Source organism: Gobio gobio (assembly GCF_949357685.1).
Source record: "Gobio gobio genome assembly, chromosome: 24".
Classification (NCBI taxonomy): Eukaryota; Metazoa; Chordata; class Actinopteri; order Cypriniformes; family Gobionidae; genus Gobio; species Gobio gobio.
The window spans coordinates 11,915,787-11,939,835 of record NC_137120.1 but is presented as its reverse complement, the minus strand read 5'-3'; the positions used below and the strand labels follow the sequence as shown (position 1 = coordinate 11,939,835).

At 40.1% G+C, this 24,049-nt stretch overlaps 2 protein-coding genes across 2 annotated transcripts; both read left to right on the top strand.

The window, feature by feature from the left end:
• The first annotated feature begins 1,239 nt into the window (after positions 1–1,239).
• smarcd1 (SWI/SNF related BAF chromatin remodeling complex subunit D1) lies at positions 1,240–14,671 on the top strand. The gene is made up of 13 exons (XM_079807378.1): positions 1,240–1,436; positions 3,130–3,302; positions 3,409–3,451; positions 3,708–3,830; positions 3,951–4,073; positions 4,166–4,282; positions 4,401–4,502; positions 4,707–4,868; positions 9,796–9,893; positions 9,980–10,115; positions 12,536–12,658; positions 13,156–13,257; positions 13,366–14,671. Exons 1-13 carry the CDS (start codon positions 1,260–1,262, stop codon positions 13,417–13,419), a joined length of 1,533 nt encoding a protein of 510 aa, XP_079663504.1. The 5' UTR covers positions 1,240–1,259; the 3' UTR covers positions 13,420–14,671.
• Positions 14,672–15,031: 360 nt separating this feature from the next.
• gpd1b (glycerol-3-phosphate dehydrogenase 1b) lies at positions 15,032–23,854 on the top strand. Its single transcript, XM_079807370.1, has 8 exons — positions 15,032–15,447; positions 16,266–16,443; positions 16,664–16,804; positions 16,908–17,046; positions 22,337–22,449; positions 22,534–22,770; positions 22,853–22,959; positions 23,038–23,854. Exons 1-8 carry the CDS (start codon positions 15,407–15,409, stop codon positions 23,132–23,134), a joined length of 1,053 nt encoding a protein of 350 aa, XP_079663496.1. The 5' UTR covers positions 15,032–15,406; the 3' UTR covers positions 23,135–23,854.
• Positions 23,855–24,049: the final 195 nt, after the last annotated feature.

The window sequence follows — 24,049 nt, the reverse complement described above, 5'->3', positions numbered from 1 at the left end:
AATTAATAAAACCTTTCAAAAGGCTGTGAAAGGAAATGTTCATATCTGTAATGATGACAAACATACTTTTACTTTTAAGTGTCAGTGATAAACTGATCTGAAAGATATCCAGAAACTAGAAATATTAGGGCATTTTACAAATGTGATTTCAGTCCTGCAAAGGTAATTTCCAATGAAAACATTTTACCAGGACTACATCACACCTCATACATATATATCTGCACAGCAAATTAAGGGATTGATTTTAGTGTGCTAATGGGACAGAGTTTAATGATATCATCAGAGTGTTTGTGACCAATGATGTGTGACTTATGGACTCTGGCTCAGTCGACAGGAAGCTGCTCGGCCCTTTTAATCAACCTCAGTGAGTGCTTACTGCTTATACGAACCACTGTGTGTGTGTGTGTGTGTGTGTGTGTGTGTGTGTGTGTGTGTGTGTGTGTGTGTGTGTGTGTGTGTGTGTGTGTGTGTGTGTAAATCTGTGCATTAGGACGAAAGCCAAAATGTCAAAATGAAGGACATAGAAAGAGAGATGCTTGACTTCCACCTGGATCTAATCTTATTCTGATGTCAACTGCAGTGGACAGAAGCCATTTTAACGATTCAGAGTGTGATTCATGTCACCGCCATATATGGTGACCCTTTCCCTTTCTATATCGGTTCTGTTTTTATTTATACCAACCTAAATTTAAAAGGCTGACAAAACTGATGAAGCACCAAACATACAAAAAATGTGTTTACTGTTTGGCTGTTAATGCTTTATTTTGATATCAGAGTTGTTAGTCAATCTCATGTCAGCCTTATTTATGGGTGTTTGTCTCCCTCTTTCGGATGTAGTGTGAATTTATTCACATATGGGCCAAATGCTCATTTTGCGACGCTAACCATAGTTTAACCGTGGTATTTATAGTAGTAAACAAAACACGGTTACAACAGTTTTACTATAGTAAAACCATGGTTAATTCTTTAACAAAACCTCAAGAGTCACCAATAAAGCCTTTCCTCACTGATTACCGCTATATCCACAACATGCAAAATGTTTATTATTATTGGATATAATCACAACATGAATACATTTCATCTTTATTGGAAATATAGATCAGATGACATTCTTCAGACGTCGTCAGTGCGAAGGCGGGATCTCTCCACATCTCGCGAGACTCCGTCACTGCTCATCGCTGCTGTTCTTCAACTCTCGCGATACTCGTTCACATCACACCGGTGGTGCTCCCTCCGTCTGTTTGCGGCTCGCGGAGAAGATGGCGGCGCGTAGTGGTTTTCAGCCTGCGACACCCGGAGGCGGCGGAGCCCCATTGGGACCCGGGCCGCCAGTAGCCGGTGCAGGACCTGGTATGGGTCCCGGTACGCCCTCAGGACGGATGGGACCCGGCGGCCCGCAGAACCATATGTATCGATCGCCGATGCCCGGATACCCGGTAAGGCGCGAGGAGAACAAAGAAGCAGCCTAACTTAAACGGAGGGGTTTTGTTTTAATGCTTGCATGCAGGATTCGTGCGTTTATTCAATTCACGAAACGTTCTGAATGTTTTGAAATTAAATACAAGCGTTAAAGTCGGAATATCTTGGTATTATTGTGCGCGGGTACAGCGGTGTTGCTTTGAGTAGCGTTAGGTCACTGCAAAGCATCAAACGTGATATGCCTCTGATAAATAAACCAGATGAGATTTTTGTTGGGAGCTTCATTTAAAATTTACAAAAAGAAATTGAATCCACAGTTAGTTTTGATGATGTAAGGCGAGTCTTAAATACTGAGGTTTATTTGTTGGTGGGGCCTACAAGAGCATCATCCTGATGTGTTTGGCGGCATTGATGGCCAGTGTGTTGATGTTAATATAACGTTACATAATATGTTATGCATGCAGTGTGTTCGAGACCACCAGTGGAAATGCTTCTGTTTTGCGTTTTTCCAGTTGAATACATTTGTTTTCAATACTATAAGCAAACAATTTAAACATATAGTTCACCCATACATGAAAATTATCCCATATAACCATCCTAGGTGTATATGAATTTATTATTTCAGCCAAACCGGAGCAGATTTATATTAATAAAATATCCTGGCTCTTGGACCCCATCTTTATAATGGGAGTGAATGGTAACTTTAATGTTGAAGCCCAAAAAAGTGCATCCCTCCATCATAAAAGTAGTCCCATATGGCATCATTAATTTCTTTAAATTGATTAACATTTGCTTTATTAACCCCCTGGATCCTTATGGATAACTTTTATGGATGGATGCACTTTTTTGAGCTTCAAAATCTGTGGTACCATTCACTCCCATTATTAAGCTTGGAATAACCTGGATATTTTTATCCGGTTGTGTTTGGCTGAAAGAAGAATGTCATATACACCTACAATTGGCTTGAGGGTGAGTAAATAATGGGATGATTTTCATTTCTGGGTGAACTATCCCTTTAAGTTTCAATGACCATCTGTATAAAGAGTATATTTATTATTATTACTTGTGCTTTATTGTGACTTAAGCGTTCAAAAAGCTACTCGTAGGGCCACTAAAATGCTATTGTGTTTATAAATGATAAACAATCACTAGTTTTTAATATGTGTAGAATTTGTGTTGGCTGTGTCTTGTATTCAAGGATGGATTAGGTTTTGTTGTGCTGTTTTTCTTGCCTGTGTACATCCTTCAGTCAAACCTTGAACTCTTTAACTCTTTTATTTTGGAGAAAAAAAATTCACATTTTTCCCCACAATGATTGTTTGTGCAATTTGCATTCTCCAATTGTTGGAGTTGAGATTCAAGGTTGTTTATTGATTCGCTTAAAGGAATAGAGGAACCATATGAGCATTTTAATCTGCACTTGATAAATTGTCCTAAAATGGACTCGACAGCTTGTGCACTTTTAAGTGCCCTTTTCTCAGCATGAACAGACTCCAGTACTCGGCTCTTGACATTTACAGCAAGAGTTGAAATGTCAGAGAGAAGAAGTGAAAAATGCTACTGTTAATACAACAGTTTCACATAGCGGTTTCCCTTTTTGTTACCCCAATAAAAAATCTACTTGTTTAACATTCAAGTGAAATTACATTGAAATCGCATTTCATAGTTTTCATCCATTCGGATAACTGTCCTTCATTCCTACCATTGCAGAGACCAGGAATGCCTCCAACCAATCGTATGACCCCTCAGGGACCTTCCATGGGGCCCCCTGGTTACGGGTCCAGTCCGGTGTCCCGTCCAGGCATGCCAGTCATGGACCCGTCCCGCAAGCGACCGGCGCCAAATCAGATCCAGCAGGTCCAGCAACAGAATCGCAACCAACAGTAAGCCCAGTCAAGACTTCAATTGATGAATTAAACCTAACTGAAATAATTTGAAGTGCTTAATTGGAGTCATTGCTCTTGCTAATGGTGCTGTTTTTCATTCTAGTGCCAAGAAGAAGAAAATGGCAGATAAAATCCTACCTCAAAGAGTAAGTGGCCATGAAATCTGTTATTTTGAACTCAACTAGAAGTAAAACTAGTGGAGTGCAGTACAAGTAGTTGGCTTGCTTTTTTTCCCCTGTATACTTTTTCCACAAATGCAAATAAGAAAAAACCTTGCATCAGATTGCACTAAGAAATTGAGCTCAGAAACTGAATAACTAAAGATGTGTCCGACTGTGATGAAAACAGCTCAACAGAAATGGTTTTTAGATCATCCTGATTTTCTCTTTTGCTTCGTTTTAGATCAGAGAACTTGTTCCTGAGTCTCAGGCGTACATGGACCTGCTGGCGTTTGAGAGGAAGCTCGACCAGACCATTATGCGCAAACGTCTCGATATTCAGGAAGCTCTCAAGAGACCCATCAAGGTACATGAAGATTGTTTAGGGGTATCTTTTGACTCCTTTAGAAGAACAAAAAAGTGGCTGTGCGTCATTCATCTGCATTTGATTAAAAGGTGTCACTGAATATCTGTGTGTTCTGTGCAGCAAAAAAGAAAACTACGGATATTTATCTCCAACACCTTCAATCCTGCCAAACCGGATGCAGAGGACGGCGAGGGTACCGTTGCATCTTGGGAGCTGCGCGTGGAGGGACGACTTCTTGAAGACGTAAGCGAGGCTTTCAAGTCAAACTCTTTATTGACATTGTGGAAGTACAAGAAAGGCTGTTTCTGAAAACTCAAAATTTTTCTCCTTCTCAGACTGCTGTGTCCAAGTATGAAGCCACCAAGCAGAAGAGGAAGTTTTCTTCTTTCTTCAAGTCTTTAGTGATCGAGTTGGATAAAGACTTATATGGACCTGACAATCATTTGGTGGAGGTGAGGGGCAGAAAAGGGCATTTCTCAACTGTACTACTTTAAACTTAGTTCACTGATGTGCTGTCCACTTGAATCTTTCGGTTGTCAGTTATTGAAGTGTTTTTTTTCTTGATTTCAGTGGCACCGAACAGCCACGACTCAGGAGACCGACGGATTTCAGGTGAAGAGGCCCGGAGATGTTGGGGTCCGCTGTACTGTATTGCTCATGCTGGACTATCAGGTGATGACACACGTACTGTGCGCATGATGCATGTAGTATGCAAGTTTGCTATTCCAAAAATAACCCTTGTTGATCTGAGAAACCACCACCAGGTGGTCCCATCCCACGTTGAGGAATGTCTTTACTGGATGATATTCTCTTTGAATTTTATTCAGCTGTATTTTGAGTAAATGTGACTAATGGGACAAATCAATCTCTTTCTAGCCGCCTCAGTTTAAGTTGGACCCCAGGCTGGCCCGATTGTTGGGGATTCACACTCAGACCCGACCCGTGATCATTCAGGCTCTGTGGCAGTACGTGAAGACCCACAAACTCCAGGACCCTCATGAACGAGAGTTCATCAACTGTGACAAATACCTCCAGCAGGTAACAAAGACCTGTGGAGTTTGTTTTTTGATGCTTTTAACTCTGTAATCATGGGTCATTTGATGACAGTAACCTCAGGTGAGTTGCTGAATGTAGTCTTATACTGGAAATGGCCACTTAAGACAGGAAAATTGACCATCTGAGCCAATGGAAAACGGTTTTATGTAAATTTTTAAGGTTAGAAATACATTTTTAAATTACTCACATCAGTAAGGCCCTGACATACTCAAGACAAAGTTCTTGTACATTCTTTGTTAAGGTGTATAAAGAACGCTTCCCACGGGTCCTTGAAATCCTTGAAAGTTTGTGAATCTGGAAAAAAAAATGTCAAGGCCCTGGAAAGTTTTTGAAAATAAACATACAAAGACAGGTCCTTGAAAGTGCTTGAATATATATTGTGCAAGAAGTTTTCTGGAAACAATTCCATATTATTCCCTCCAGTCCGCTAATGCGTTATTTCGCCAACACTTCGTGGCCTATGCATACTAGCTTGCTTGATTTACGTTAGTTACGTGCATTTATGCGTTACGTTAAGTGTTTCATGCGTGTTGTACTTTGTGTTGTACATAGCATGACGTTCACGTGCGAGCACAACCTCAACGTTTTCAGTGCTTACACCGAACCCAAATATGTTCAGTCAATGATTGTATAGGGACATAGTGACAAGCGTCATAATCTGAAGACCACGCCCACTGGGGGGGAACAATCCAACGTTCTCCATTGACATTGTATTGCTTGAAGCTGCCTCCTTGTCATTTCGGACTTATAACAAAAACAAAACAATGTCTAAAAGCTGATATGTGTCAAAGTGGACAGCAAACAAGCTAAACAAAACTCAGAAACAAAAAGCCAGAAGTTTTTATAAGCTGTTGACCTAAAAAGAGCGTTTAAGGACAAAAAAATGGATACAGGCAATTGAGACACTGAGAACTACACCCACTAGATCAGCGACAGGAAATATTATATATAAAACTGACATTTGGATATTTGACTTAACAGTGACAAAATGTTTACTGCACACATGCATACTAAGTGTCAAGATCCCACAATTTGCCCATTCTTCTGCTGATGCTTCACGTCTTATTGCCTGTATCCACTTCTGTCTCCTTAAACGCAAATTTTTTTTGGGTCGACAGCTTATAAAAACTTATTTCGGTGTTTTTTAGCTTGTTTGCTGAATTGCTGTACACATTGTCACATATCCGCTTTTAAACATTGTTCTGTTTTTTGTTATAAGTCCGAAATGACAAGGAGGCAGCTTCACGCAATGCAAAGTCAATGGAGACAGGGTTTTTCCTGGGTCAAAAATGGTCTTCGGTGGTGGCTGACAGACATGGTCATCCATACATACACGCACGCACGCACAGTAAAAAAGTCCCCTACCCAAGTGATCTGCAAGCGCAATACTGACAATACATTTTAAATAAATTCAAAGAAAGTTTGTAACTTTTGCTTATCTTATTTTGATCCCACATGAAAAAATACTGTAGTATATTATAGTAAAATTACTTAGTAAAATTAACAAAGTGTAGTAAATACTATAATATACTATTATATACTATAGTATTTTTTCATGTGGGATACCTTGATGTTTGTTTTTGTTCCTCATTTTTACACTATTTACTGATAATTGTTTTGGTATATAATCATATCAATATTAAAAAGTAGTAATAAAAAAATTAACAAATAGCCTAATTTTCTGCCATATACAATTTCATAAAATTATCAGCTAGCTAACAACAACTTTGTTCTGGGTTCACCTCACTCCAGTCTAAACTAAGTGATTTATAGGCTATTTATTTTACTACACATTATGAACATAAATAAGCTGAAATACTGTGAATAATTACAACTAACTCTTACACCCACTCTTGCTAAACTGGGTAAGCACACTTGTTCTCTTCAGATGTGTTCTGAGTAAACGATTCAACTGATTCGTGAGTTCAGTGTTGGACAGATCAGTTGTTCTAACCAGTCGTTAAAATGATTCGGTTCAAATGAGTCATTAGGTGGCGAATCGGACATTAGCAGACGCGTTGTGTGTGAATCCCGTCTATTAGAACATCGCGAAAGATTTGTCAACACGCAGAAAACACTTCATAACCGGATAGGATTTGTTTCCCGTTTATTGTAAGTATGCTTTATGTCAGCTGGTCAGAGAATCAGTCAATGTTTTTTGAGCGCATTTCACACCCAGCGGTAATTAAAGGAAAACATCGTCTGATAGCGCCACGTGCAACTTGGATTCGGTCTTCCGACCTTTTGATTTTGATTAACGTAATATGGGAAATATTAGAAAGCTAAGAATGCTTATTTTGAAGACAGAGAGGGTGCGAGCGGGGGAGGAGCTCTGATCGTTCTCTCTGTCACTCAGTTACAAACGCAGCATCTATTCTACATCATTCATAAATCACAATAACTCATCACATAAAGCTTTGGCGGGACAAAAATTTGTTTTGGCGGCCGCCAAAAAATTTTCAATGTAGGAAAAACCCTGGGAGAGTGTTAGATTGTCTTTTCAATAAAATCCATGCAAAAGTTAATATCAGATCATTTTAGAAAACAGTATGTACCGAATCTTCAGTTTTATGCAAAAGAGAAAAACGACAAATAGAATATCAGATCTGTCATATGGCCAAAAATAAATACTTTGTTGTGTTTGACGCATGAAAACTGTAACAATGTATCTTACAAGGTAACATAATGTAACCTTACTCTCACTTGAAATGTGTCCCCACAATAAGTCCCGTTCATTGGGCCTCATTCATGAAACACGAGTAGAACTCATTTGTGTGTAAATCGTTTGTAAAGCCACTCTGGCGTAAATGTTCGGATTCACGAAAATGTTTGTATGTTCAAAATGTTAGTTGGTACGAAAGAAATGTACACCTGCTCCCTACCATGTGTAAATGGTGCGTAAAAAACATTTGAACGGTCTGTGTTTTCTAATTTAGGCAAACTGATGACATTGCATTTTGATGCACTATGTACCATAATAATATTTCAAGAGTTGATTTGCCCTGTCTTTTTTTTTATTTTTACTGTTCAACGTTGGGTAATAGACCAATCACAGTGGAGGAGGGGTGGGACAAATACTACACCGACCAATCATCCTACTTGTACAACGACTAAACAACAATGGAGAAGTTAATATTGCTGGTTATTTCATTTTTATATTCAGTAATATACTTCAAAACGAGATACTAACACATTACTGCCATGGGTATTCTGTATCAGCAACCAAAGTATTTTCAGAAGAGCAGCAGACATTTTTTAGATGGCTAAAAATGCTTTGGAGGACACACGATAATTTGATATTTATTGCTAGGCATATTGCCAATTGGTCTCTTTGGTATTTATGTAATATACTGGAGCCAAACCAGAAGGAAGTCCAGAAGATTACACAGCTTTCCTGGACACGTCATTTGCGTAGTTAAAACTCATGGGTGGGGATTATGCTAATTATGAATGAGCGTGCATGCGTGCCCTATTTATGAATGTTTGGAATTAATATACACACGTTTAACTAGCGAATCCGTGGTATACGAAGCATTTGTGAATCCGGAGGACAGTTTTCGTAAAGGTCCATTTTACGAAATATATTTACGATTATTTCATGAATTAGGCCAATGTGTTTAATTGGAAAAATGCTTCTTTATACAGTATGGTATAATTTCAAGGAATAATGGTTGGTTCTTTTAAACCCAGAGGATGGCCTGTCATTTTTGTCAGTTATTATAGTCGTCATGACCCAAGAGACTTTCTGATGGCTTTAGAACCATTTCTAATGAATAACTGTCCGTTCTTGTTCTAGATCTTTTAACGCAATAATTGACCATTCGCAAAGACCCGCCCCCTTTAGTTACTGTAGCTATGTACGACAAGCCATGACGCTCACACCACACACGTTCGCACGTAGAGAAAATGCATCGCGGAGCAAAGTGGACACTGACAGCACGCCGACAGACAGGACAGAGCAAGTTACTTTTGATACGAAACAGTCTCAACTTTGAAATTTTAAAGAAATATAAACAATAAATACCGTTTTGATACCGATCATCTCTTCCTTCTAGTTCATTGATAAACATGAATGAACACTAAAAGAAATGTTTCAACCGCGGAAAGACGCAGTTCACACCGTTTTTCCAAGTTCAAGTCCACCGACGTTAATCTACTAACTCTCCTGCCTGCTCTGTCGGACAAAACGGCAGATTCAGCGATGTGATTGGTCAGATCGCCAGTCAATCAAACTGGCGGCGAAGGCTGATTTGTCAGTTCTCTTCGTTGTAGAGCTTTGAAACCCAATAGTTGACAATTCTTCTCATTCTAGGTGTTTGAAGTTGTTTGAATACTTATCAAAATACTTTTAATTGCAATTGGTTCTCCTAATTCTAGATCTTTGGCCTTGTTTACACCTGGAATTAAGATGAATTTTGGTCAATCTGATCATAAGTGGACGACACTAAATACAGGTGTAAACGGGGTCCGCAAAAGACTGTCTACTGAACTAATGCGTAAACATTACGGGAAGCACGCTAGCCAGACGGGATTTAAACTGTCGGCTGAAGACCCAAGTTTGGTTTAAAGATGAGAAACGTACCAAATACACAAACACAATGTTCTCTCACCATTACTCATTTCTAACTCTAGATTCCATTAGATCAAAAGATTGGAAAGCCTATCCATTTATATTAAAACTCTATGTGTGAATGGGAATGTGTCTCCCTCGTCTACCTGTGATCCGATTGACTAAAATGCATAATCATACCAGGTGAAACGGGGCTTTTAAGACCCAATAATTATCAGTTATCCTTATTCTAGATCTTTGAAACCAAATAATTGTGGGTTCTCCTCGTTCCCATTTATTGCTGGTTCTTTTTGCCCTACATCTTTGAGACCCAACTGTTGTCTTTTCTCTTCGTTCTAGATCTTTGAAAGCCAGAGGATGAAGTTCTCTGAGATTCCTCAGCGGCTGCATGCGCTACTGATGCCCCCTGAGCCAATCATCATCAACCATGTCATAAGGTAGCTGCTGGCAATGTTATGTTACTCAAGATCATTGTTTCTTCCTCGTCTGTGATGTAATGTCTGAACATCCGTTTGTCCCTCAGCGTGGATCCCAACGACCAGAAGAAGACGGCGTGCTACGATATAGATGTGGAGGTGGACGACACCCTGAAGACCCAGATGAATTCTTTCCTGCTGTCCACTGCCAGTCAGCAGGAGATCGCAGGCCTCGACAACAAGGTACGAAAGTTTTGCATGTGGCTGAAAGCCTCCAAAGTTGCGTCTTTGTTCGGGCTGAGTAAACGGTCCTAAAAGTGCTCGGCACTTCGCCACAGGGGAGAACTTTCTGCTTCTGATCTTGTTCACTCTGTTGCTTTGTGGCACATCCTGTGCTTGTCTACAGCATATCAAAGTGACTCTTGGCAGCGCGCAGGTCTGAATGTTTTCGTTGTTTTGCTGCGGATAAAAGGCAGGGAGTGGTCCAGGAAAAAAGAGTCTTTCTTTCCATCAGCTCTGGTCATGTTTAATTTTTATTCCTCTCTGTTTGCTAAGAGTCTTTAGTAGTCTAGTAACCACTTCAGGGATAGCAACCGGACTCACCGTGGTTACATTGTTGCTACGGTTACTCCATGCTTGATGTAATCCATGATTTCCAGCTTGACAGATTGTGAATGGTTCAAACGGCAAGATAAATCAGCTGTGAGTGAAAGTTCACTTCCTTTCATTTCCTCTTTAAGAGTTTATACACAGGGGTGAACATAAGTTTCAGTCTGGTTCTCATGAGAGCACCTGGAGATTTGGTTTGGTGCTTTCATTGCACATGGTGTGACCTGTTAATAGGGTTGGGTACCGAAACCCCCGGTATGTACTGGACCGAATCAGAATGCAGATTACGGTTCCTCATAAATTCAAACGTGCTTTTGCGCTTTGGCTGGCACCGAGCCAGAGACAGACGCTCAGCGCTGGTCACATCACAACTCATGACAACTATTCAGTGTTTTCAACCACATCATGTTTATTTCAGGTTTCAGACATTTAAATGCTCATAAGTAGGCTACTAGCAAAAAACACACACTGATGTCTATGGAAGCGGCAATGACAATCCTTTCAGATGGTTATAATTTGACTAACGTTACGTGTTTTATTCACATCAGATACATGCACATTATATAGTAACTATATAGTTTACTCTATTCTTCTTCCAGTTCACTGGTCACTTACTTTCATGTATTTCGTGAGACGAGAATGAACTCAAGATCAACTAACACACTCACTCACACATTTGAACATCAGATAGTTCGTGACACAGTTAAGAAGTTTGTGAATATTTTGAATAAAAAGAAAAAACGAAATAAACCGGATACAGCTGAGCTATCAGCGCTATTGCGGCTGCTGTGTGTCATGTGAGAAACATGACGCGTCGCCATGGAAACATTAAGGCGATGCGTTCTAAAATTTTTAGCCAGAGAATATGATCATATTTCAAAATAAAGCTGAAGCTGGTTTGTAGCATACAAAAAATACAGACTACTGCTGTTATTACTGTAACTGTTATTTAAAGTTATATTAGGCTTGTTGTAGTTGGGTTAGGTGGCTTAGTTTTTACTGTGAATTTGTAAATAAGTCAATAATAATTTGTAAATAAGTAAATTGTGTTTTTTCACAATAATACATTTATTTATATTCATACATTTAAGTATACATTAAACTTTTAATAAATGGTTCAATTTAAATAAAAAATAAATAAATAAAAAGCCATTTAATGTCATCCACCTCGTTTTGTGGCCTTTTATTTTATTTAAGTATCGGTTTAGGCACCGGTACCGTTTTAAAAGTATCGGTTTGGCACCGGAATCGAAAAAAAACCCAAACGATTCCCAACCCTACCCGTTAAATATAACTAAAAAACTGCAATAATGCTATTAATTATTTTCTTTATTTCGTTAGTTTTAATAAAATAATAAAAATGCTATTATTTTATAGTACACTTTTACTTATTTTTATGTATGAATTTAACATTTTCAAACCTAAAATCAGCCATTTTGGCGGGTTGCCAGGAAGTACAGTTGCAAGAAAAAGTATGTGAACCGCTTGCAGAATCTATGAAAATGATTTTAACAACATAAGAGGGGATCATTAAAAATTTTAACCAAGCAGATCTCGGCAGCCATTGACTACCATAGTTACAAACATTCTTCCAAATATATACCTTTGTGTTCAGCAGAACAAAGAAACTCATACAGGTTTGGAACAACTTAAGTAAACGATGACAGAATTTTCATTTTTGTGTGAACTGTCCCTTTAAGCATTATTGATTTGACCAAATCGTGCTGTGAACTTTCACTCGCATACATTTGACCATTTTTTTTGTTGTTCCCCTTTGACCCAGTTGGCTCACTAATCAGTTTTCAACAGTCTAAATCTCTGTCCTCCACTGTCAGTGGTTGAACTTTGTGTTTTGTGACAGTTTGTGGTGATGAAAGATCAGACTACAATAAAAACCTCAATGATGTTAGGCAAGATTGAGTGTGATTGCTCTTATACAGTTCAATAACGAAGTTCATATTTTACTACACATTCAAAGCAGTGAAGCAGAACTAACTGTTGTGTAATTAAGATGTTAAATATGATCCCTCACACATGTTTTCTTGTCCCCTCAGATCCATGAGACCATTGAAACTATTAACCAGCTGAAGACTCAAAGGGAGTTCATGTTGAGCTTCGCACGAGACCCGCAGGGCTTCATCAATGACTGGCTCCAGTCGCAGTGCAGAGACTTGAAGGTGAGACCAAGTACTGAAAGAACATGTGCTCTTCATATTACCATACGTTTTTGGTCCTGGTTGTATGATAATACCATGCTTTTGTGGACATGTGAATTTGGAAGTTCCATTTTATTTCATACATCCTGCAGGGTTCATAAATGCTTGCGCTAAATTTGCTAGTCGGAAGAGGTTGTTTAACCTTCGCCCGGAGCTGTAGTCTTTCTCCATCTGTATGTTTGCTCAGCTGAGTGTTGGTTAGTGGACTGACTGGATTTGTAATGACTTTGGGGGTTGGCAGGGTGTTTCTGAATTTCTAAATCGCTAGGGAAAATAAAGTTTGCGTCCACTTGCACAAGCGCAGTTTATCAGTCTAAAAATGTACCATCTGTTGGAGAGTAGTTGCACCTATTTCCTTGGGATTGAATATTGCGACAAGTTTCTGAGCGTTTCCCCAAACAAAAGCCAGTAATCAGTAAACGTTGCATCTTATTCTGCTGAATTCGGTGTCCTTGCAGACGATGACGGATGTGGTAGGAAACCCGGAAGAGGAAAGGAGAGCCGAGTTCTACTACCAGCCTTGGGCTCAGGAGGCCGTGTGCCGTTATTTCTATTCAAAGGTGACGCTTTACACTTATCTTATTTAGCCACTGTGAAATATTGTTTGAAATCACAAAGGTTATCACTCTCCTTTTTTATTGACATTTCTCACAATCTCGTTCTCTCAGGTTCAGCAAAGGAGACAGGAGCTGGAACAGGCTCTTGGCATTCGAAACACATAAGCAAGCTCGTGGCTGTTACGAGACAGGACCGGAGGGGTTCTGGGTAGCGAATTTCCTGCTGCTCTGCACTGCAGACGCTGATCACTACAGTTATATTACAGTTTATCTTGTGCTGTCCTGCTGTAGCTGCCCAGGGATGACTCCTCATACAGAAATTACCTTATTTTTTTTGTTGTGACTCCGCCAAACTAACACCCCTTGAAATTCTGCTGTCACCCTTGTTTTTACCTGATTCAAGCTTACCATGCAACTGGACATTTTCAAAGTGATTCTGAAATGCTGTCATTTTGGAAAATGAAGTTTTCTGACCAAACTGACAGACTTTGTTGTATATTTTTACTAATAACTGAAACAGAAGTCATATGAATGCTCTTAGACAAGCCAATGTTTGAGCCCATTTGCCGCTGTCCTCTAGCAAATCTACAACAGTTACTTTTTGGAGGGGTCGTTGTTTGTTGTTTTCAAAATGATCGATATTGTCTTTGATTTTGTTTTAATGTTCTCATAATATGAACTTTATGAAGATCTAGTCTAGTTAAGCATAGATGACGGATAATAATGTAGTTTAGTACCTCAGCTTTGTGAATAATTCGGAGGAAGTTCCTTGAACGAGTCTGTTGGCGTTAAAGTCGAGAGCTCGCTGATTAACTTTTTCTGCGACGCTCGGTAAATAAGACTTTTTCAGAACTCATCTGTTCAATAGTCGTTTTAGATCCACAAGATTAGATGTACTGCTGATTGACCTGTTTGATTATAGACCTTTCGGTCGCAAACTTCGTCCTGGACTGTAAAGTACTTCCACTCCAACCTCTCTGTGATATGTATTAATATATTTGGAGAATTGCCTTTTATGGTTTATTGGTTCATTTGATTATTTATCATTATAGTCGACTTGTCAGTCTGAAAGAACATGGAAAAATCTGCCAATGCAAGTACTAACTGGCCATGGCTACCCACAAAACATGTCTAGGAAAACTGTCAAGTGTTTTAATATTTCATAGATGCGCTGCATATAGTCCAATGGTTCTTCCACTCAAGTAATTCAAAGCGTTTAGAAGTCAAGTGCTGAAGACTTTAACATTCTTAGTAGTTTAAGTTTTAACGACATCTTGTTGTTTTCCTAAAGTCATGCATTTGCTTTGATTTTATATCTTTACAATCTTGTTTTTCATTATTTTCTTTAATGGACCAAATGTTGTATTTCTCTATTAGCCATGTGTTATAATAAAGTTTATCTTGTATTGATGCTCACAATTCGCTTTACTCTCAATCTTTTTCGTAAGGTGGTGAATAGAATGATAATGTTGGTCATTTTCTTTGAGCTGTCTTTTGGTACCCTAACTTATTGTAAAGACCTTTATAAATACCAAAAAATGTGAAGCTATTCAGCTAAAGTAAATCAATTACTAAAATGTGTAAATTGAATCTGTCGACGTCTTATTGCTATCCACTGAAGCACAATTGGCGCCCCTAAATCACAACTTTGAAAGATTTTACCACAAACATGTTCAGTGTATTATTTTTTTAAAGAAAACTTTTGTCTATAAAAATACAGCAATTATTAATGATAATATGCCTACTTACGTTTCGTCGAGCGGTTTCTGTTTACCTCAGGAGTGTCTGTTTTGTACGAATTACGCAAGGTCGCGTATTTAATCGAGTTTGATATTGCTCAAATGTTTACAAACGCTGTCATACGTTTCTTGTCTAAAATAGATAATTAGCTTAACCTTTGCGGCTCCAAGTCTATTAACCATGTTAAATCTGCGTAATTCGTAACTTACACGAATGATACCTTCTAATAATAATAAATCATCGGATCATTTGGTCAGTCTGTATGATAAGAAATTAACCAATGCGCGTAAAGGGGAGTGAGGCGCGTTCACGGGCTCTTTAAAAGCGCGCCCACAGGATTCGCTCCAGTCCGTCAGCGGCTCTCAAACACACCGAAGTCCTTCAGCCAGTCCAACCGGGACAGACGAGCAGCATGGCGGCCAAGAAAGTCTGCATTATCGGCTCTGGCAACTGGTGCGTGACATTTACACTTGGTTGTTTTGCTCTGTTTTTTTTGCTGTTTCGTGTTTTATATTAAAAACGGAAACCTACTGGTGGTGTTTTGGCTAAATTATATTTTTTAAGCAGCCTGTTTTAGGGCAGAATTTATACCTATTTGGAAGTTGATTACATGCGGTATATTTTGCACGGCTTCCCTCAGCGGATATCAAGTGTAAAGTGCTTAACCTCCCTATAATAATAATACTATTCTATAAGTTATGTTGGGCTTTAACTTAGATGCAGTAAATCATTTTAAAAATAAAATGGTCGTTATTTACAATGCACTACATTTATTGTATTTAAAGTCCAAATGTGCATTGGCTTGCTGTAGTTGCTGAGGTAATATTTGCTGAGTAATGGTTGACCCAGGTGTTCAGTGATCCTCCTTAAGCCGAAAGGAAAGGTTTTTTCTCCCCTTTTCCTGACCCATTAACTTCAGCCTGTTGGCTTTGCAGAGAAGCAAAGCTGTAAGATGATATTCACTGGATTATTATTATCCATAATTAGTATCTTAATTGTATGGTTTCATGGTTCCAGTGTTATTTTTTATATATTGCAGACACAATTTCAAATGTTTGAATACCATATAATTACCATAATAGTAGTTCTGTTCCCAGTTGCAACAAAGTCCAAAGCCATTCTGTATTTTAGAGAATGTGTGTCACAGTAATTCTTCTGTTAATTAAGCTCTCAGTGCAACTGTCATTACTGATCCAGCAGCAGTATTGAGCTCTAGCTTATCCATTACAGTTTATCTGTAATGTTAAAGCAAAGGTCTGTAATTTCCTCAGGGGTTCTGCCATTGCCAAGATAGTGGGCGCCAATGCAGCAAAATACAACACATTTGACAGCACGGTGAACATGTGGGTGTTTGAGGAGTTGATCAACGGACGCAAACTTACCGAAATCATCAACACCGAACATGAGAACGTCAAATACCTGCCCGGACACAAGTTGCCACACAATGTGGTGAGAACGTGAAGCATCTTCAGAGTCCTTGAACTCTTTAGCCATTATTTCTATTTACATGGTGGTGACAACTTTGATTGGTGGATATTTGAATACTTTACTGGAAATTTGGCAATTAAATAGTGAAGTTGTAAAGAAGCATATCTTTGCTTAGCAAACTTGAAACGAGCATGAAAGTAGTCTTTGATGAAGAAAAGTTTTATAAACCCAGTTTCTTCAGGTGGGGGTCCCAGAGCTGTTGGACGCAGTTAAAGGCGCGGATATCATCATCTTTGTCATCCCACACCAGTTTGTGTCCCGAGTCTGTGACACCATCAAGGGTCACATCAAGACAGATGCTGTAGGAATGTCCCTCATTAAGGTGAGTTTTCTTATTTGCATATGCAATTCTTACTCTATGAAATTTAGTTTGAGTTTGTATGTAGACTTGCTGCGCTGCTATATCACTGTGTGTGTTTCGTAAGGGTGTGGATGAGGGTCCTGACGGACTGAAACTGATCTCTGATGTCATTAGGGAAAAACTAGGCATCACCATGACCGTGCTGATGGGAGCCAATCTGGCCAATGAGGTCGCTGATGAGAAATTCTGTGAAACTACCATCGGTAAGTACACACATGGAAATGTTATCTGTAGCTGGCTAGAAATTTTGATTGGTGTAAACCGAGTTCGGGCTGTCTTTCTCTGCCTTTGAGAAAATGACTGCTCAGACGAGCCCATCTTAAATTTTCCTGTTATGACATCATAACAGGAACGGTTACCTCCCTTTCCTCCGCCCAGAGAATTTGGCACGCCCATGTAAGCGCCATATTTGTTTGTCCTCGAGAGATCATGGCTTGTGAACGAGTGAATGCTGGCAGTTTCTCAGTGTTTGGATGTACAAATGAAAACAAGTCTTTTTTCAGTTCCTTCTGATCTGTCATCAGTGATTTCTGATGTGTAGCTAATTATTCAAGTTCACACAGAACTTTATTATTCGTGCTGCGGCTTCTCTCTCCCCCGACAGAACGGTGTTTTCGTGATTTCTATCTTGTGAGTCAGTGTTTTTGTATGTCTTCGTCACGTCTATCTGTTCTAAAATGTGCATACAGTCGTGAGTTTCTGCTCAACATCGGCAGAGCCACATCTTTAGAGATAAACTTCACGCACAGCGAAGCTCGGGCTGCACTGACCGGTCGGCCTTCAACATCCCCGACCCCCAGTACTGCATCTGGCCCACAGCGGAGGCACCAAACGCGGCGCGAGATTAAGCAGAAGGGGGGTAAGCGCGGGGTATCCAGGCTAGGCTAGCCATCTATCCCCATAATAAACTGGATAACATTTGATTACTGCTGTTGTGTCTTTGTTTGCGCTGTGTACTCAATGCGCGCCACTGACGCTTTTCATATGATAGGAAAATATCTAAAAATGATGCTATAATCAACACTTACTCGTAACTCGTTCATCTCAAGGAGGAAGACTCGGCGTGTTTATTCAGAACTCTCAGATACAAACAAAATAAACTTGCGCTGACAGCGCTCTCTCAACTCAGTAGTTACAATATAACTTTGTTAGCAATCGCTCCGTCTCTGGTCCACTAGTGTTGTCCGGTTCGCGAACGAATCGTTCTTTTGAACCTGTTCTTTTTAGTGAACCGGTCAAACCAGTTCACCAAATTGGACTGAATCGTTCTAAACGGTTCGCGTCTCGAGTCAGCGCTGATCCATCATTTACTTAAATTACTAACTTTCTGACATGAGTGACAGTCCCTCCGACTAGAAATAAACTAATTATCTGAAGTATATGCTAGTAACTACAACAATTCACTGAACTGAGTCGTGCTGAGAGAACTGATGAGAAGTGAACTCAGGTCCATCTGTCTCTCTGGCAGGCTCGTAAACCTCGTTAAACCACGCCCCCTCCACTACAAGATCTGATACTCATTTCAAATGCAAAGATGTCAGCCAATCACAACAGAGGGCGTTTTTACTGAAGTCTCACAGCAGACACGCCCCTTGAAACTGGGCATTCAGCCAGAGAGCAAACATCAGTATAGAAAAAATGTATTTTATTTCCCGCTCGCCTAATGTTTGCATTCCCCTCAGAAACTTTGCGTTCGCTCGCCTAATGTTAAACTTTGCATTCGCTCACCTAATTTTTTTTCTTTTCCCCACTTGCCTAATTTTTCCATTCCCCTGACAAACTTTGCATTCGTTTGCCTATTGTTTGCGTTCTCCTGATAAATTTTGCGTTCTATCGCCTAATGTTTGCATTCCCCAGAGAAACTTTGCGTTCTCTCGCCTAATGTTTGCGTTCCCCAGAGAAACTTTGCGTTCTCTCGCCTAATTTTTGCGCTCCCCTGAGAAACTTTGCGTTTGCTTGCCGAATTTTTGCGTTCCCCTGAGAAATTTTGCGTTCTCTCGCCTAATGTTTGTGTTCCCCTGAGAAACTTTGCATTCTCTCGCCTAATGTTTGTGTTCCCCTGAGAAACTTTTCATTCTCTCGCCTAATGTTTGCGTTCCCCTGAGAAACTTTGCGATCTCTCGCCTAATGTTTGTGTTCCCCTGAGAAACTTTGCATTCTCTCACCTAATGTTTGAGTTCCCCTGAGAAATTTTGCGTTTGCTCGCCTAATGTTTGCGTTCTCCTGAGAAACTTTGCGTTTGCGTTCCCCTGAGAAATTTTGCGTTTGCTCGCCTAATGTTTGCGTTCCCCTGAGAAACTTTGCGTTTGCTCGCCTAATGTTTGTGTTCCCCTGAGAAACTTTGCGTTCTCTCGCCTAATGTTTGTGTTCCCCTGAGAAACTTTGCGTTCTCTCGCCTAATGTTTGCGTTCCCCTGAGAAACTTTGCGTTCTCTCGCCTAATGTTTGTGTTCCCCTGAGAAACTTTGCATTCTCTCACCTAATGTTTGAGTTCCCCTAAGAAATTTTGCGTTTGCTCGCCTAATTTTTGCGTTCCCCTGAGAAATTTTGCGTTTGCTCGCCTAATGTGAAACTTTGCGTTCTTTTGCCTAATGTTTGCGTTCCCCTGAGAAACTTTGCGTTCTTTTGCCTAATGTTTGCGTTCCCCTGAGAAACTTTGCATTTGCTCGCCTAATGTTTGCGTTCTCCTGAGAAACTTAGCGTTTACATTCCCCTGAGAAACTTTGCGTTTGCTCGCCTAATGTTTGCGTTCCCCTGAGAAACTTTGCGTTTGCTCGCCTAATGTTTGCGTTCCCCTAAGAAACTTTGCGTTTGCTCGCCTAATGTTTGCGTTCCCCTGAGAAACTTTGCGTTTGCTCGCCTAATGTTTGCGTTCCCCTGAGAAACTTTGTGTTCTTTTGCCTAATGTTTGCGTTCCCATGAGAAACTTTGCGTTTGCTCGCCTAATGTTTGCGTTCCCCTGAAAATCTTTGCGTTTGCTCACCTAATGTTTGCGTCCCCCTGAGAAACTTTGCGTTTGCTCGCCTAATGTTTGCGTTCCCCTGAGAAACTTTGTGTTCTTTTGCCTAATGTTTGCGTTCCCCTGAGAAACTTTGCATTTGCTCACCTAATGTTTGCGTTCCCCTGAGAAACTTTGCGTTTGCTTGCCTAATGTTTGCGTTCCCCTGAGAAACTTTGTGTTCTTTTGCCTTATGTTTGCGTTCCCCTGAGAAACTTTGCATTTGCTCACCTAATGTTTGCGTTCCCCTGAGAAACTTTGCATTTGCTCACCTAATGTTTGCGTTCCCCTGAGAAACTTTGCGTTTGCTCGCCTAATGTTTGCGTTCCCCTGAGAAACTTTGCGTTTGCTCGCCTAATGTTTGCGTTCCCCTGAGAAACTTTGCGTTAGCTCGCCTAATGTTTGCGTTCCCCTGAGAAACTTTGTGCTTGCTCCCCTAATGTTTGCGTTCCCCTGAGAAACTTTGCGTTTGCTTGCCTAATGTTTGCGTTCTCCTGAGAAACTTTGCGTTTGCTCACCTAATGTTTGCGTTCCCCTGAGAAACTTTGCGTTTGCTCGCCTAATGTTTGCGTTCCCCTGAGAAACTTTGCGTTTGCTCGCCTAATGTTTGCGTTCCCCTGAGAAACTTTGCGTTTGCTCGCCTAATGTTTGCGTTCCCCTGAGAAACTTTGCGTTTGCTTGCCTAATGTTTGCGTTCTCCTGAGAAACTTTGCGTTTGCTCACCTAATGTTTGCATTCCCCTGAGAAACTTTGCGTTTGCTCGTCTAATGTTTGCGTTCCCCTGAAAATCTTTGCGTTTGCTCACCTAATGTTTGCGTTCCCCTGAGAAACTTTGTGTTCTTTTGCCTAATGTTTGCGTTCCCCTGAGAAACTTTGCATTTGCTCACCTAATGTTTGCGTTCCCCTGAGAAACTTTGCGTTTGCTTGCCTAATGTTTGCGTTCCCCTGAGAAACTTTGTGTTCTTTTGCCTAATGTTTGCGTTCCCCTGAGAAACTTTGCATTTGCTCACCTAATGTTTGCGTTCCCCTGAGAAACTTTGTGTTCTTTTGCCTAATGTTTGCGTTCCCCTGAGAAACTTTGCATTTGCTCACCTAATGTTTGCGTTCCCCTGAGAAACTTTGCGTTTGCTCGCCTAATGTTTGCGTTCCCCTGAGAAACTTTGCGTTTGCTCGCCTAATGTTTGCGTTCCCCTGAGAAACTTTGCGTTTGCTCGCCTAATGTTTGCGTTCCCCTGAGAAACTTTGCGTTTGCTCACCTAATGTTTGCGTTCCCCTGAGAAACTTTGCGTTTGCTCGCCTAATGTTTGCGTTCCCCTGAGAAACTTTGTGTTTGCTCCCCTAATGTTTGCGTTCCCCTGAGAAACTTTGCGTTTGCTCGCCTAATGTTTGCGTTCCCCTGAGAAACTTTGCGTTTGCTTGCCTAATGTTTGCGTTCTCCTGAGAAACTTTGCGTTTGCTCGCCTAATGTTTGCGCTCCCCTGAGAAACTTTGCGTTCTCTCGCCTAATGTTTGCGTTCCCCTGAGAAACTTTGCGTTTGCTCGCCTAATGTTTGCGTTCTCCTGAGAAACTTTGCGTTTGCTCGCCTAATGTTTGCGTTCCCCTGAGAAACTTTGCGTCTGCTCACCTAATGTTTGCGTTCCCCTGAGAAACTTTGCGTTCGCTCGCCTAATGTTTGCGTTCTCCTGAGAAACTTTGCGTTTGCTCACCTAATGTTTGCGTTCCCCTGAGAAACTTTGCGTTTGCTCGCCTAATGTTTGCGTTCCCCTGAAAATCTTTGCGTTTGCTCACCTAATGTTTGCGTTCCCCTGAGAAACTTTGCGTTTGCTCGCCTAATGTTTGCGTTCCCCTGAGAAACTTTGCGTTCTCTCGCCTAATGTTTGCGTTCGCTCGCAAAGGATACAAGTTTCTCTGGGAAATGTAAAGTATTTTGCGAGCCAATGCAAAAGCATTGCATTTTTTCCCTCTGCTATCTCATATTTTTTTCCATCATCATGACCCTTTAGACTGAGGCTCTGTAAATGATATAATAAATGTTGGATATCATTTTGACCAGCTATTTTCATTAAAAAAAAAACACATTTAAAATACAAACATATACATATGGGTAGATAGGTATTTAAAATTGACAATCATTCACATTTTACATATTTTCATCATTACCACAACAACCAAAATGTTTCTGTCATGATTTTTAAATATTTTAAAATTAACTACTTCTGAGGACTAGAATTGTGTTTTAATGTCATTATAAACATTATTAAACAGTTTGTATCCTTTAAACACGAGTTTTAAATGCACTGCCATTCAAAAGTTTGGGAAGATTTTATTTTTTTTAAAGAAATTTTATTCAGTAAGGAACTTTTTTAACTGATAGCATATTGTGTTGTGGTAATGATAGACAAGGACAATGTGCCCAAATATTGCTCTAACTGTAGTTATATATGTAATCAGCCACTTATATTTCTTCAAATAAATAATTACAAACTGGTTTTTAGGGTGTAAAAGCAAAGCTCACGGGCCGCTGCTGAAGGAGCTGATGCAAACACAAAACTTCCGTGTGACGGTGGTGGAGGAGGCTGATGTTGTGGAGATCTGTGGGGCGTTGAAGGTAAACGATAATCCATTCCTTCTACTACAGTTCCTGAAGCATTTAGTTGTGTTATAGTCGAGAAATGATTGTGTTTTATTGTAGAATATTGTTGCGGTGGGCGCTGGTTTCTGTGATGGTCTGGCCTTCGGTGACAACACCAAGGCTGCCGTGATCCGCCTGGGTTTGATGGAGATGATCGCCTTCGCTCGGTTATTCTGCACAGCCAGTCCGGTTTCTTCCGCCACGTTTCTGGAGAGTTGCGGGGTCGCCGACCTCATCACCACCTGCTACGGAGGACGCAACCGCAAAATCGGAGAAGCTTTCGCTAGAACGGGGAAAGTGAGTTTCTTGTCAGGTTTCAATGTTGATTTATTTTCTCTCGCTGTTCATGTGCTTCAAAGAAATGTATGTTCATTGTCAGTCTATCGAGGAGCTTGAGAAGGAAATGCTGAACGGCCAGAAACTTCAAGGTCCAGCAACCGCAGCAGAAGTTCATCAGATCCTCAAACACAAAAACCTGGTGGAAAAGTACCTATCATTGTGTTTTTCACAGATTAGAAAGCATTTTTCTCTTTTCGATTGCTGATTTTCTCTGTTTCTTCACAGATTTCCTCTTTTTAATGCAGTTTATCAGATCTGTTTCCAGAGTCATCCGGTCAAAGAGTTCATCACCTGCCTACAGAATCATCCAGAACACATGTAAATGTCCATTATGGACATTATGGCTGTTTTAGTTGTTTTTTCATTAACACCATAAGAGTGTCTAAATGTTGTAAATTATCAGTACATAATGTTTTATTTTGGGTAAAAAGCATTGGAAAGGAAGTTCGTCCGGTTTTAAAGTCCTACACTCTCCTCGCAAAGTATTTTTTAACATTTCCTATTCTGTAATTTTGCAGCCAATAATGAGAAAGTGCCTTAAAGCTGAGACCTCAAAAACTTATTTTTTGGAAAACAGAATTTCATGTAATATGTGTTCGTGTAAGAAGTGCCATAAAAACATATTTCATTCACGCTTTGTGTCTTGCATCTGTAAGCAAGGTTGAACTTATTTGTGAGTTTGCTATCAGAAATGACTGAGGATGAAGCTAACATCGAGTGTGTCTCTGTACATTGATATCACTCTCAGAAACACAGACTGGAATGTGACCTTTACTTTCTAAACTCTCTCTGACGCATGATCACCTTTAACATTTTAGGGCTTCAACCTTTGACCTTTTCTTTAGAGTAAGCCATTCCTTACAAAAACACAGAATGAAGTATTTCAACATCTAAAGTTTGCAAACCGGACTGATCTAAACTGTACTGCAGAACAGATCTTATACTGTATATTAAAGAAATTGTTGCATGATTGTACTGTTTTGATTTGTTATCAGGTCAATTTTTAAAACAGCCTTTTTATATTCCAGATGTGAGAACTCACAGTTTTTGTCTTAGTTTTGGGAATGTGTCTTATTTTGTTTATTTATTATTATTGGTTCCTCTGTGAGAACGGCAGAATCTATTTATAGCGCATCGGTAAATGAAGCGCTATTTTTGGAAGGGTGATTTTGTGCTTTGGACACTAGAGAGCGATAAAGTGCTTGTGCTACATTTGCAGAAATGTAGAGATGTATGC

Excerpts from the sequence above, each read along its gene's own strand:
- smarcd1 (XM_079807378.1), top strand. The coding sequence starts at position 1,260 with ATGGCGGCGCGTAGTGGTTTTCAGCCTGCGACACCCGGAGGCGGCGGA. Across the intron at positions 3,831-3,950 it reads CTCTCAAGAGACCCATCAAG|CAAAAAAGAAAACTACGGAT; the intron begins GTACATGAAGAT and ends TGTTCTGTGCAG. Across the intron at positions 4,283-4,400 it reads CTGACAATCATTTGGTGGAG|TGGCACCGAACAGCCACGAC; the intron begins GTGAGGGGCAGA and ends TCTTGATTTCAG.
- gpd1b (XM_079807370.1), top strand. The coding sequence starts at position 15,407 with ATGGCGGCCAAGAAAGTCTGCATTATCGGCTCTGGCAACTG. Across the intron at positions 15,448-16,265 it reads ATTATCGGCTCTGGCAACTG|GGGTTCTGCCATTGCCAAGA; the intron begins GTGCGTGACATT and ends TAATTTCCTCAG. Across the intron at positions 17,047-22,336 it reads ATTCTGTGAAACTACCATCG|GGTGTAAAAGCAAAGCTCAC; the intron begins GTAAGTACACAC and ends ACTGGTTTTTAG.